Genomic DNA, 15,586 nt, shown 5'->3' with positions numbered 1-15,586 from the left:
ATGGCGCTAATAGCCAATTCTTACTATCTCTATCCTTCTCTCATTATTTTCTATCCTTTCTTTATGTGTTTCATTTGCGGCATTGTAGAGATATTAAACATATTTAGTTTTTGGTATATATATTCCATTATATTTCATTATTTAATTTTATAATTCCTAATCATTTCACATATGAATAATTTTTAAATATTTGAAAAAATGATATATGTTAAACAATATTTTTGGAAAATATTAAATTTAAAATTTTTTTTGATAAAATATAATTTTATTTTTGAAAATATAGTCTACAGTATATTAATTTTCACTTAAATATTCGCATAATAGAATTAACATAAAAAATATATGTTTTAATAAGATTTAATTTATAATTTAGAGTACATTTTCATGAATAAAATTTTAGAATTGATATTTTTTATATTTATTGTAACAGAAAATAGAAATATGCTTTTTAAATGACACATATTTTTTGTTTTTACATTATTTTTTCAGATATAAAGAATTGTTATTATGAATTTATATGATAAATTGCCATATAATAAATGATATTATCACTTAAATATTTCTATTTGACTTTATAAAGTCAAATGTCTATGAACTATGTCTGTCAAATACAAGTTGCATTGAAAGGATTGAATTCATTAGAATATTTTTATGTAATATTTTTTTGAATAAGGTCAGTGTATTGGAATTCTTTTTATATTTAAACAATTTAAGATTCATGTATATTATAATATATAAAAATAATATATTCCTTCTGGGCGTGGCGTAAATATTATGTAAAACTTTGTTTATATCATTATTAGAATTTATTTCGTATTTAAAATTTGTATTTTATACATTTAAATATTATTTTTAATATTATTATTACTTATATATTTTAAATTTATATTTATAATAATTTGAATTATAATATATTATAAAGTTTCAGGATTTTAAGGTTAAGTAATTTATAAAAATTTCACAAAATATATGAATCTTATATAGTTTATACAATATTTTTTGATTACTATTGCAATTATTTTTATCATATATTTGTTATCAATTCATATGTTTATGTAAATAAAAATTTAATAGATTATAATAACTAAATAATCAGTTTAATATTTTATTTTTGAAGGTGATATTATTTTAAAGATGTGGTGTTTAGAATTATATATAAGGATGAAAATATATCAAATGTGAAAAAAGAGCAAGTTAAGTTAGAAATATGGAAAAAAGGGGTAGTGCTGAACTTTTGAATGTTGAACAAAATAACTCCAAAAATGCCAGTTCTGATTCCCTTAATTCAGATAGCAAGAGCAGTTCCCTTAATTCTAAGATGGGACAAGAATCGGTAATATAATTTAATTCATATATCTAAGTTTTTGATTTGACTAGACATAATTATATTTAATTATATATAAGCATTAAAACTTCTTTAGGAAAGCTGGGATAAAGCATCACATTCCAAAAGTTTTTCTTCAAGTTCTACTTCAACAGATAATAATATTGTGTCTGCTTTAGAAACTAGAAAAGACAATCAAGTAAAAGTGAGTTTTATATAAATGATTAGGAAAATTGATGTAGTTTTTACATTTGTTAAGAATTAATTTATTATTATACCAAAATTTGTTTTTCTTTATACAATATGATTTTGATTTCATTCATTTAATATAATAAATATTTCACATTTTTTAGGAAATCTTTTTTCACTTTTACTTTTACTTTTTTAGTACATAATTTAGTAACTTAATAATTTGTTTCAATGTATAATTAAAATAGCAGATACTTGTTTTATTATTTAATAGTTGTTTTTATCAACATAATTATTTACTAAGTCATTTTTTTATAGAATTTGTCTAGTGGAGAAACAGGTCCACCACTTTTAAATGGAGAACGTGTACAAGGCATTGCTCATGAAGTAACTTATGTGTGTCCTTATTCGGGACCAGTCAGAGGAATTCTTAGTATTACAAATTATAAACTTCATTTTCGGAGTGTAGATCGTGAAACGCCTTATGTTGTTGAAGTACCGTTAGGCGTTGTTAGTAGAATCGAAAAAGTTGGTGGTGCATCTAGCAAAGGCGAAAATTCTTATGGCATTGAAGTATTTTGTAAAGATATGCGAAATCTTAGATTTGCTCATAAACAAGAAAATCATTCCAGAAGAGATGTTTTTGAAAAACTTCAACAGTATTCTTTTCCTTTATCTCATAAATTACCTCTTTTCGCGTTTGAATATTTTGAGACATTTCCTGAAAATGGATGGAATGTTTATGAACCTATAGCAGAATTAAAACGAATGGTAAAAAATGTTATATTCTCACGTTTAATGTAAAATAAAATATATTAATGTTACAATTATTTTTAGGGAGTAAACAATGATATGTGGAAGATATCGAAAATCAACGACACATATTCAATTTGTGATAGTTATCCCGCTGTATGGGCAGTACCTGCAGCAGCAACTGATGAGGATTTGCAAGCATCTGCAGCTTTTCGAAGTAGAGGAAGACTTCCGGTACTCTCATGGATCCATCCAGAAAGTCAAGCAACGATAACTCGTTGTGCTCAACCATTAGTAGGTGTTGGTGGCAAACGTAGTCGCGAAGACGAGCGATATATTCAGTTAATAATGGATGCTAATGCACAAAGTCATAAACTTTTTATTATGGATGCTCGACCAATGCCTAATGCTGTTGCAAACAAAGCTAAAGGTGGCGGTTATGAAAGTGAAGACGCTTATCAAAATGCAGAACTTGTATTTCTTGATATTCATAATATACATGTAATGAGAGAGAGTCTTAGAAAATTAAAAGGTCAGTTTATGATCACTAATATTTTCGTTAAATTGCAATAAAAAAAATTATTATTTATACTATTAATTAATAAATAAATATTATTAATTACCTTTTAGAGTTATGTTTCCCGACAATTGATGAAACAAGATGGTTATCAGGAATAGAATCTACAGTTTGGTTGAAACACATAAAATATGTACTTGCAGGAGCATTAAGAATAGTAGATAAAGTTGAAAATCATAAAACTTCAGTGTTAGTGCATTGTTCAGATGGATGGGATAGGACAGCACAAGTAATTAAAAAATAATATAAAATATTTTTTAAATATAATATAATTTTAATATTTATAATTTTTTATAGCTAACAGCTCTTGCCATGTTAATGTTAGATCCATATTATAGAACTATCAAAGGTTTTGAAGTGCTAATAGAAAAAGAATGGCTTAGTTTTGGTCACAAATTTCAACAGGTCTGCAATACCTGACCTAATTAAATATTTTCTGTGCAATGTTGATTTGAAAATGCTATAATTCTAATAACGTATTTTAGAGAATCGGTCATGGTGACGAACATCATAGCGATGCAGACAGATCTCCAGTATTTTTACAATTTATGGATTGCGTGTGGCAAATAAGTCGTCAGTTTCCTAATGCATTTGAGTTTAATGAACATTTTCTAATCACTATTCTTGATCACCTATATTCTTGTAGATTTGGCACATTTTTATTTAGCAGGTATATTAAATATTTTGCATCGATCGTTGTAAGACTATTATAAATATAGCTTGTAATACGCTTACAGTGAACGAGAAAGAGTTCAGGAACAAGTAAAACAAAAAACTGTTTCGTTATGGTCGTATACGAACAGTCAGTTATCCTTATATCAAAATCCTTTATATTGGGCTGCTCCTTATTATCAGCTTGTTCTGATGCCAATCGCTAGTATGAGATACATTAAACCGTGGAAAAGTTTATATTGTAGATGGAATCCGAGTATGCGACAGCAGGTATATAAAATATTTCTATCATTTTAATTTCTGCATACATAAAATTATTAATTAAATTAAATAATTATTTCATATTTCTTCCATATTGTATTTTTAAAGGATCCTGTTTATCAACGAACGAGAGAATTATTAGTTTTAAAAGAACAACTTGAAAAACAACTGGAAGAAGGTCGGCGTGAACAGGCTAGTCGAGCAAATCGATCAATGACATCACCGGCACCACCTAGGATACATTCGCCGGTTCATTCATAACATGAAAAAAATTGTTTCTTATCTTTCAGCGATCTATAATTATTTGTATATGACTTTTTTTTGCTCGCTATGTACAAAATACTCGTTGATAAAAAGAAAACGTTTATAATTTTTGCGCAAATGATTCTTCAGATTGATCCTCCTTCCCAATATAAAAAAATATTAAATATTAAACATCTCCAAATGTTCTAATACACGAATGATTTTTTTTCAGATTTATCAATTAAAAGTTTTATAGAAATATCTATGTCTATATATTCATTTTGTTTCTTTATTTTTCGATTGGATGATCAATCGCAGAAGCATTATAAATGGTGCTTCTGCTGATGCACTTAATATTATAGCAGCAATGTAACTAAATAATACGGCTACTAGGAATATACCAGCCTGAAAAAAAATTAAAAAAATTAAAATTATTTTCATTAACATTACTTTGATATTATTTAACAAAACTTTAAATTTTATTGTTCTTACAATTGTGACGTAATCAATGAAAAAAGGATAAGAAGAAATCGAATATAATGAAAGTATAATTGCAGGATTTAGCAGATAACAAGTATAAGTTAATCTGCTCATAGGAAAAAATATTTTATTCGATAAAAATTTATTTATCAAACCTGTAAACATAAAAAAAATACTTAAATTAATCAATTAAATTGAATATAAAAAATTATAATAATTATATACAATATAATAAGAATATTTTTGTAAGAAAAAAGTTACTTACTGCAATTATTCGTGCAACATGCAACTACAAACCAAGCTACACCAAAAGCCCAGGCTGTTCTGCTTAAGGCTGTATAAAGAATAGATATACCCAGAGATAAATTTTTGTTCACAAGACCGAATAAAATTGAACAATTGCACAAAATTGCTAAAGTCCAACAAACGAATAATGTTTTCTGAAACATATTATGATTATATGCATTTTATTTAAGCTTTCAAAAAATATTGAATTATTAATTGTAATATACAATAATATAAAATTTATACTTTAAAACTTTTTATAAATATAAAAAATTGCAACATTTGTTAAATATAATAAAATTTCGACTTAATAAACTAATCTATAATCAATCTATAAAATTTAAATTTCATTTGCTTTTTTGATCAATTCGATAAATTATCATCATTATAAAAATGACTCGATTTAATTTAATTTCAATTACTGTTTTTATACAAGATTTCTATCTAATTGTAAATGATGAGCATAGACTCATAAATAAATATCATATAAAAGCTATTTTTCAATAAAAAATTTCTTTATGTATCTATTAAAAAACATTTATAAAGTCATTTTATATATCTATTAAAGACATTCTTGTATATATGTTTATTAAATGTCTATTAAAAGACATTTATAAAATCATCTTGTATACATCTCAACCTTGCAAAGATTAAAAATACATAAAAATGTAGATAAGAAATAAAATGTATAATTAATAAAAATTATATATATATTACCTTTGATAAATGTAATTTATAATTCCATTTTGTAAGAAGCAGACATGTACCCATTCCTATCAAATATGGTGGAATTCTTGTCCACGGACGTAAATAAAAATATGTTAACATTTCATATTGTTCATTCAATCTAAAAAAATAATGTATGTATATGTATATATATATACTTTTTAAAATATTAAATATATATTATTATGATAATATAAAAATATTTTATATGCTTACGCAGGTATATAATTATAACTGTAAGCCAGATAACCGGATGTAAATATCGATAAAATTATTGTAATAAAACTTAAGCTCAATGCGATATTGTAATGTCTGAAATTTATAATTGATAATTAAATAAAATCAAATAATAAATAATTAAAAATCTGAATTATAAACTTACGTGTTCATTAATGTTAGAATAATTGAACCAAAAATGAAGAAATGCATATCATTGGGCAAATACCAACTCCAGCTGAGACACTGAAATTTATTATTTATCCGTTAAACGAGTCTTTTTTAAATATTGTTCAAATACGTGATAAAATAAGAATAAAATATTTAACAAAATTCGTACCTGTTCATTCCATGAAAAGAAGTTGTTTATATAAAGTACATTCCTCCACCAATATTTTGTACATAAAACGTGTATTTCCTCGCTGGATGGAATCATCGAAACTTTTTCCATCCAAGTAAAATTTAATATCAAAATCATGACTACGACAAGATATCCGGGTGTAAGTCTTGAAATGAAATCGGAATTTTAAAATTTTCTCATTAAAATCTAATTGCAACGAAATTTTAAATGCTTATAAATATTATACAATACCTAATGAATCGTTTAATGACCCCTTGTATAATTTGCGTCACTGATTCACTGAACGTTTTCTTTTTGTTTCCTTGTGATCTTAAATATGTATACGTCAATAGAAAGCCACCGGTAAAGAAAAAGGTATCCACCGAAAGTGTCGCATTGCTTAGTATTTGCGTGAAAAATTCGTCAGTCATCCGATATGCGATTACCTTGTTAGCTATATATATATAAGTATAGTTTTATTTTAAAAATTTTCTACATAAATGAAGTAACGAAAAGATTAAAATTTATCTGTAATTAATGATGTCTCACCTATAGCATGATGCGCGTAATAAAGTGCATGCACCAGTATGATCCATATCATTCCAAAAAATTTCATACCGTGAAACAAACGCATATCATCATAACCGACTTCCATTTGAAATATTTGCTTAAGAGTCGTAAACCACGAGAAACAGAGAATAAATCGTATTATTTTATTTTGCGGTTTCAACTCGGCCGTTACCAATTCATGACAATGATTTTCGCCTTTTTCTTCCACATCGTTTTTCAATTCTATTCAAAATTTTATATATTATAATTTTATTATATATAATTAAATAATTTATTATAGATTACATTGATTATTAAAAAATATTCAAAGGATTAGATATTAATATATTCATGAAATAAAAATTGAATCTAAAGATTAAAATAAACGCTTGAAGCTTATTTATTAAAAATTATTATAAATGACATTAGACATGGCTATCTCTCTATTTTTATCTCTTTTCATCTGATGCAATTACTTACAAATAAAATTAATAAATTTGAAATTGATATTTTTGGCTCCGATATCGACTTTGGCTTAGAATTGATTCTTCAAAGATTTCAGGAATATATTAATATATTAATCATATAAAATAAAAAGTCATTTATCTATGCGCGTGTTACAAAAAATGATATATTTCATTTATCTTACGAAGAAGAATATATCTATACAATTTTGAAATGAAGTATATTATCATTTTTTCCTAATACTAATAGGCTTTAATGATTTTAAATGAAAAGTAGAATGTTTCTCTAATAAAAATAAAAAAAAAGATATGTTTGAAAGATAGTTTACGAAAAAAAAGAAAATTATGAAAATTTACATAATTAAGTAATTTATCATTTTCATGTGTAATAGCATGTTTTCTTATAATAATGAAAAAAATTGAATAATAATTACATTTGAATAGTTAATAATGAAATTTAATGGGATTATCTAATTCTAAGATAATTAATTATTTTGATGATTGAGAACTTGTGTAAAACACATGCATATAACAATATAATGTTTTAATGGTGAAATAATAAAATAGATTATATTTTAATTGAAATAATATATTAATATTTCGTAAGATAAATGAGATGTGTTACATTTTTGTAACGTGTATTAAATGTGTTAAATATTATTGGATAAAAATATCAATGTGAGATTGTTAACTTACCGGATACGTTGTTATTCTCAAAGGGAATTAACTCTTTTTTGTTTTTACGTTTTTGGTAGACGAAACCATCATATGCTGTGCAAATTATTGTTACACAACATAGCAGGGCCAATATGATTCTGCAATCAAATATATATCAAATAGATCAGTGATTTTAATCAATAATTAACAGAGCTAGGGAAAATTTGAAAAATAAATTAAAACAAATATTAGAAGACTGAAATTATAAATAAATATTACATAATCTTTTCAAAACTTTCCAAATAAATAAATATTATTTGAAAATACTATCTCATTTAATTAGTAAATATTTAACATATAAAATATTTCGTTTGATGTCTAAATTATTGACAAATATTATTTAGTATGTACATTCTAATTCGACGTGAATATTTATTTTTCATTTAATTGAAACGTAATAGGCATCGAAAATTACTATGTCGAATTATATTATATCGAAGAAAAATTGATTTGCAAAATTTTTATACCATTCAAGAGATAAAAATGGAATGAAAATATTTATTTCTACTCATGTACTCATTTTTTTCGCCTGATCTAATAAATTCATCACTCATAACATAATAAATTAAATTTATCTACATCTTGATTTTTATTAATTTTGAAAAAATTTTTACACTAAATTTATTACGCTAATTTACATACATAATGAATATTATATTCCATTCGAGAAGCCATTCATGACCGCTTCTGAGGTCAGTGATTTCGACCAGTGTTAAACCTATGGAAAAGAGTTGTCCAATCAAGAGAGTTTCATTATGTAACACTTTATCCATCATCGTGGCTATCTCAGTTTTAGTGCAAGATGCCGGTAAGCAAAGTCCAAGTGTCACTATATCCTAAAAAATGCATGATCTCTTAAATTTCTTTTCTCATTATCATTTAAACACGTTAGTTGTATTTTTTTCAATTATCAATTATTTTCATTTTTTTTTTTATTTAAATCAATTTTCTTTCTTGATTTTTCTTTCTTTCTCATTTTAAATTTCAAATTTCAATAGATATAAATTCTAATTAATAAATTCCTCGTGCTTACTTCCTTCGATAATTCTATATGGTACTGTACAGTACTGTTGTGTCTCATACGGGCGGCAAAGAAATGAAGTTCATACGGTGGATATTCTTCATTAGAATTTCGATACAATGAATTGTTCTTCTGAATTTTCTCCGACAGGGACAGCGTGTAATTTTTGGATATATAATTGCAATCATTTTTGCCTCCCAGCCAGAAATTGTTCCCGTTTATGAATCCCCAGGGTGGCACTCCGCTGGCGTCCAACACTTTAAAAAATAGCAGATATGGTTTTTAAAAGATCGAATGGCAAACGATGATAAGAAATAAAAAGATCAAGGTTTGATCGTATTCGAAACCAGTAGCTGATCGAGGAAGAGCGAAGGAAACTAGTTTCTTGTGCAACACGCGAAGAAAGTCTCGGATTTGAGGGTTGCCGTGGCGAAAAATCAAACATCGTGACACAATCGTGATACGTAATCGTAATGTATATTCGTTTCAAGGAGAATTCGCGATTGCACAAGAGTGTTTTCTTGTGTTTTAAATTATTATATCGAATTTTCCGCGGATGTGAATGCACGTTTGTATTAACGATTGGATTACGAAACATAGCACCGCAAATGCACGATCGTTATGTTGGTCCCACATAAGGTGTGTACAGTTGGTTTCGGCACGTTTCGACTCACAACCGGTCGGAGAGACCACATTTTCGTTCCCTTCTTTTTTGTCTTTGATGCACGAATAACTCCCTCGATCGAAATTTTATATTTATTTAAACTACTAACTTCTTAAACCCCACAGCACATCGTGATCTATCGCTTTGCGAAATTGCTCCATTTCATTCCGACATCTGCTCGCATTCAGAATATCGATGTATTCCGTGATCGCGTACACTGGTAATGTTTCCTTCATCGTCACCACATTTCTTGAATTTGCTTCGATCGATGCGCAAAGCATCGTAAATAATAACAAGAATAACCATGTCCACGAGAAAGAAATCTTTGTATATTCCATGTTTTAAATAGATTAGATATTTTCACTTAATTTTTCAAATTCATTGACGATAGTAACCGAATTCTATATCACGAGAAAGAACGTTGTTGAGTGGAGTTCGAGGGTGAACACGACAAATGACACGATCCCCGACACGACCGCAACAAGACAACAGGTACCGACCAAAGAACGGACTATTTATTTGCATGAGACCACCGACTAAAGAGACGACCGAGAAAGGACTGCGGTGCAGGAGGAGTAATCACAGAATCCGAATGGAAAGCAAGCCTTCCCTCCTGGTCTGAGTTTGTACCGTTGTTGTCTTTGAAGTTATACTAAGACACCCCCACCATGAATTTTTAACTTGACCATTATTTCTCACTAATTGAATTTACATCATCGTTATCGTTTTAAATATTTTTCCTTATTTAATGTAAATTATTTTTAGTACGTAACAATATTCTTCTTTTTTTTTTTTTATCGTTCGTTAGATAATACTGATTTTATCTTTGAAACATTTGCATTAGGAAAAATTGTTCGTTTCAGTTACTTTCTTCCAGGTCAAATTCTTTGTTCGATAATATATTTTTCTACTTTCAATTTTTTTACTTTCAGATATTTGAATACTAAAAATTAACTCTTTTTCCTTTTTTTTTTTGTATATATATTTTACTCAATTTTTCCCTTCCAAATTCTGAAAATCCAATTTTATTGCAATTTTGTCACAACGTTTACAATTATTTCCACGAACAGTCGCTTTTAATTATGTTTCTTAATTAGGACTTATTCATGGTTTAGCAGACTATAATCGTCTCACGTGCGACAAAAAATCTCGAAAAGTACGACAGGTATGTAGGACGACTGGTTTTCTAATGCTGAACAAGTCGTTCATATTATATCAACAGTTACGACGAAATCGATCTTGTTTTCAATTCTCGTTTCAATGATATCACTCGATTAATCGAAAAGCAATATGACGTGATACGGATGATCGATACACGTAATCGAGATCTCCCTTACTGACGAACTTGCTCCTTTTCCTTTTCAACATCCCTCGATTGTCTTGTTTTCTTTCAAAAACTTTCACTCGATTGCGCGCACGTTTAATGCTCCTTCCACTCGATTTTACATTCGTTCCTTGCGAGCAATTAGCATTCTTATTTTATTGACGCTATTAGGCAAAGTCTCTGAGTTACTTCATCAAATTTCGCCGTAACGTAATACTCGCGCAAAAATCTTTTTTGAAGTCGATAAAAAAGCGCGTTTACCCTCTTAGTTTGAGCGAACATCTTTTTTGAAATATGATCTTTTTTTATAGTGTCCGAAGAATTTATAATTCTCTTTTTTTTTTTCATAATAATAAATTTTTGTTAATCTTGATTACTCAAGAAAAGAAATATCCTAATTAAAGATTTTGATTTATTGAAAAAAGATTTAAGAAACGAGAATTTTATATATGATATGTGAAAATTATAATAAAATTATAATAATATTTTAAATGTGATATTTTAAAGAAAAAAAATTCAATTTTTAAATATGAATTATATATTTTACATATATAAATATAATTATAAGATTCTTGAAAAGCTATTAGCTATAACGAATGCACACGTAACCCAAAAATAAAGGAAGAGAATTTAGAATATAATTTAACGTTAAAATACAATTGTTAGATTGTTAGATAATTAGATTCCATGAGAGAATATATTTAAGAATAAAATATGCCAAAACTTTCAAAAGTTTTCTATAGAAAGAAATATATCAACAGTGATTTACAGTTTCAGATGACAATGAACGGTAGATAATCCGGATACTGTTACTAATCCGGTAATAATAGAAAAACCGTAAATTCTCATTTCATTATCGTACAATTTCATCTTCTAATGTTCAAGCTTATTTAGAGGTATTCAGGTATAAAGAGGTATACAGGATACCAGATAGATATATACAGGTATATACATATAGATATATATAGGTATAATAGGTATATACAGGTATATATACAGATATATATTTTTTAGCTTATTACAAAATACAAAAAAAAAAAAACGTTTCTTGTATAAAATTCTTGTATAAAAAATAATATTGAAAAAAAAAATTAAAAAAAACGAGCAAAAGAAAATTTTCCATGATATTTTTTTTTAAAAAAAAACCATTTAAATTATGCTACAAATATGTTTTATAATATTAAAAACAATAAAGATATTTAAATGAAGTCTATAAAAATGCAAGTAAATTAAATATTTTATTTTTAGATCATTTTTTATTTTTAAATCTATATAATAATAACTTTTTTAGATATTATTTATTATATTATTGATTAAAGACATATCGTGGCATTCGTAAAATTATCAAATTTGTTTTTTAAAAAAATAGCTAGTTTTATTTTTTTTTTATTTTATAATTATTAAAAACATGCACATATTTTAATAATAATTAATAATAAATTACAATAAGATAGATACTTAATATATTTATTTTTTTCATTTATAAAATTCATAAAATTTATAAAAATTTTTTCATTCATAAATCAATTCATAATTTGAATATCTAAGTAAATAGATTGATACATTTATATTAATTTATTACTCTATATAAAAAATTAAAATATTAACTTTATAAATATTTTTAAAAAATAATAATCTTGAAATTTGCAAAGCTTCTCATAATTGTAAAAGAACTATGATTGTCATTATTGGATTGCCATCTGTACATAATATTTTATTATAATTTATAAATATATAAAAATATACTTCATAAATTTTCATTGTCTATTTTCAATCAAATTGAAATCATATTTCAAAATATTCAAGTAACGAGAATTTAATATTTATAAATTATAATATATTATAATATTATAATATATAATAACAATAATAATATTATAAATTTTATAAATAATTATAAATAATTAATGGAATTTATTATTCTCACTAATAGAAATTTACCTATATTAGAATTAAATAAATATTGATGATTTTCATTATAAAATACAAATAATTACAAACAAAAACCTATCTCTTAGGGGTTGACTAGGAATCTATAATCTATAAGAAGATACTATTATGCATAGTATGTGGAAATATATCCACATACTCTCTATCCCTAACAAATGACAGTTTCAGCGATTTGCATTCGTTAAGATGAATGTTGAAACAAGCATAAAGAATTAGTCATAAATGTCTTTTGTTTGTTTAACAGGCCATATTGTAGTCGAGGTATAGTATGCTTTTAAGAATGTCCGAAGTCGTCTTCCTGACAAACATCCTCCGAGCTTCTTCGAATTCTTATCAAGTCGATATCTTTTTTTCTTTCATTCTTATTTTTTCTTTTTTCTTTTTTTAATTTTATCTTAGATAATATTAAAAATTGTGAAATTGAACAAATGATAAAAATCTCTTAGAAAAAAAAAAGTTTTTGGTTACGAAATTATGTGTATACTACGTGCCATTTTCTATTATATATTTTTTAACTAATTCGTATTAAATTAATAAAAAGTTTCGTGAATTAATATAAAAAATGTAAAGATATATACGTACGTCTAAACATTATTTCCTGAGATCATTATCATATTTAATTATTAGCTAAAATTTACATATTCATCTTAGTACAAATCGTGTATATCAATATCATTTTGAATTGGAATTAATTATATATATATGTATATATATATATATGTGTGTGTGATATCTGAATCGTTATTTATTAACTATTTCATGTTTTTACAGTTAGAAAACAAGAATTGATTAAATTATATTAGAAAATCAAATTAAATAAATCTGAAAAAAATACAAAAAGATAACTTTTTCATTTCATTAAAATAAAATAATGTGAAAGTTTATTTTAATACAGCAAACTGTCTATAATGATTATAATTTAGATAATAACTAGTATATCTGAGAAGTATTTGGAAATATCGCAGCGTGATATATAATAACGATTTAAGAAACTTCTATTTAAATATTAATTTTATCTGGAAGAAATATAATCATCATTAATTAATATGATTTAAAATATTATATTAATAATAGTTAATAATATAATTAATTATTTATTTTATCATTAATTTATTAATTTATATAGTGTAATTTTATAAATATATAGTATAGTGTAATTTTAATAAATAATCAGATAAAGACTGCGAATATTTAGAGATGTATATTTCTTTATAGAAATCAGTTGAATATTTTTTTATTAAAATAGTGAAATCTTGACGAAAATAAATTTTAAAAATAAAAGATTCTAAAAATATATTTTTTATTTTGTATCTTTTACATAATATATATGTCTTGCATATTTATTCTTAACAATCATCGCAACATAATATATAACGACTGTATTAAAATAAATATACTATGTATTAGTCAAGGTTGTACAAGATCAAAAATAAAAAAAAAATATTTGTCAATATTTCGTAATGTGTTTCTAAGTATTTATAATATTTCTTGATATTTAGATTATTCATTACAATTTACTTGTTATCAAAGTAATTATCTTTTTTCTATTCTTATAAAATAATATAATAATATTAATATTTTTTCATAAATCGATAATTTTAATTAATGATATCTTAGAAATCGTGATTCAATGAAAGAAACAAATATTTTTATTAATATTTTTATTAATGAAAATAAAAAATATTCGAATAGAATATCTATATTCAAATAATAAAAACTAGATAAGTTTGATAAAAAAAAATAAATGTATAAACATGAATAGAAATATCTGTATAATATAAATAATATAATATAAATAAATATCTGTATAATAAATACCTTAATATAAAAATATTCAAAATATTTCTTATTTTTATAAATATGATTCAGATCTTGTAGAATCTTGAAAATTATTCTGTAACATATTTAACTTATCATATTATTTTATAAAAAAAGAAAGATACGGTGTACTAATGAAAAAATTAAAGATTACCTTCAATTTTTGAAATATTGCAAATATTAAAATATTAAAAATATAAAAAATATTGATTCTAAGAGATTATAAGATTTTTCTTTTCCATTTTTTTCTAATAACTTCCGTTTATGATGAAAATGATGGCTAGCATATCATGAACATCTTATATATGAATTATATTATTAATTCATAAAATACGTGTATAACAGGGAAGAAAAATGAAAAAAAAAATTTTTTATAGACATATATATAAAATTTAACGAGTTAATAAAAAAAATTTTAAACGACGAATATTAAGAACTGATAGATGTAAAACATGGATACATTTACATATTCTTTATATATTTTTGCATATTTTTCATATAAAATATGAATGTCATATATTTTTTATAAATATGGGCAGTCTAATAATAAATATCTAATCTTATAGTTCCAAAATTCCGATAATATTAATTATAGTTTAAATGATTATTATTGATTATTTTTTCCCACATATAATTATTATTAATTATTATTAATTATTATTATATAATTGCTTATAAATTTTTAATGAAATATCAAATTCGTTTATTTATTTTCAATATTTTATTTTTCATATATTTTCGTATATATATGATATATACATATCATATATTTTTTTATATAATAATTTTTTTTATAAGATATAATATTGATTACACATTATTTACATTTATTATTTACAGTTATTTACATTTACATTTATTATTTGAATATTTACATATTTATAATAATAATATAGCAACACGTATAATTATATTTCTTATAAGATTTAAATGAGTTTTTTAAATTATATAATGAGTTAATTATCTGTAATTGAAAACTGGAAAACATTGATCATAAAAATATATATCAATTT

At 24.4% G+C, this 15,586-nt stretch overlaps 2 protein-coding genes across 5 annotated transcripts; one reads left to right on the top strand and one right to left on the bottom strand.

Moving 5' to 3' along the window:
• Positions 1 to 528: 528 nt before the first annotated feature.
• Positions 529 to 4,158, top strand: LOC102677695 (myotubularin-related protein 2). Of its 4 annotated transcripts, none has more exons than XM_006611560.2 (10): positions 530 to 673; positions 1,118 to 1,333; positions 1,422 to 1,529; positions 1,832 to 2,284; positions 2,351 to 2,798; positions 2,897 to 3,072; positions 3,141 to 3,248; positions 3,329 to 3,513; positions 3,581 to 3,785; positions 3,885 to 4,158. In XM_006611560.2, the coding sequence occupies exons 2-10, from the start codon at positions 1,208 to 1,210 to the stop codon at positions 4,035 to 4,037; spliced, it is 1,962 nt and encodes a 653-aa protein (XP_006611623.1). In that variant the 5' UTR covers positions 530 to 673; positions 1,118 to 1,207; the 3' UTR covers positions 4,038 to 4,158. The 4 variants fall into 4 exon arrangements, with proteins under 4 accessions (XP_031364417.1, XP_006611623.1, XP_006611624.1 ...); XM_031508556.1 differs by lacking the exon at positions 530 to 673 and adding an exon at positions 762 to 776; XM_031508557.1 differs by lacking the exon at positions 3,885 to 4,158 and having other exon boundaries at positions 529 to 673; positions 3,563 to 3,708.
• LOC102677966 (nose resistant to fluoxetine protein 6-like) lies at positions 3,095 to 9,819 on the bottom strand. Its single transcript, XM_006611562.2, has 13 exons — positions 9,591 to 9,819; positions 8,830 to 9,074; positions 8,439 to 8,632; positions 7,776 to 7,894; positions 6,616 to 6,858; positions 6,319 to 6,520; positions 6,067 to 6,232; positions 5,893 to 5,972; positions 5,727 to 5,822; positions 5,502 to 5,631; positions 4,765 to 4,939; positions 4,512 to 4,654; positions 3,095 to 4,424 (listed from the first exon to the last, which is right to left on the bottom strand). Exons 1-13 carry the CDS (start codon positions 9,817 to 9,819, stop codon positions 4,296 to 4,298), a joined length of 2,151 nt encoding a protein of 716 aa, XP_006611625.1. The 3' UTR covers positions 3,095 to 4,295.
• Positions 9,820 to 15,586: the final 5,767 nt, after the last annotated feature.

The sequence above is a fragment of the Apis dorsata genome, unplaced genomic scaffold, assembly GCF_000469605.1.
Source record: "Apis dorsata unplaced genomic scaffold, Apis dorsata 1.3 scaffold_89, whole genome shotgun sequence".
Lineage (NCBI taxonomy): Eukaryota > Metazoa > Arthropoda > Insecta > Hymenoptera > Apidae > Apis > Apis dorsata.
Note: the sequence above shows the minus strand (reverse complement) of the source record. Positions and strands in the feature narration are given on the sequence as shown.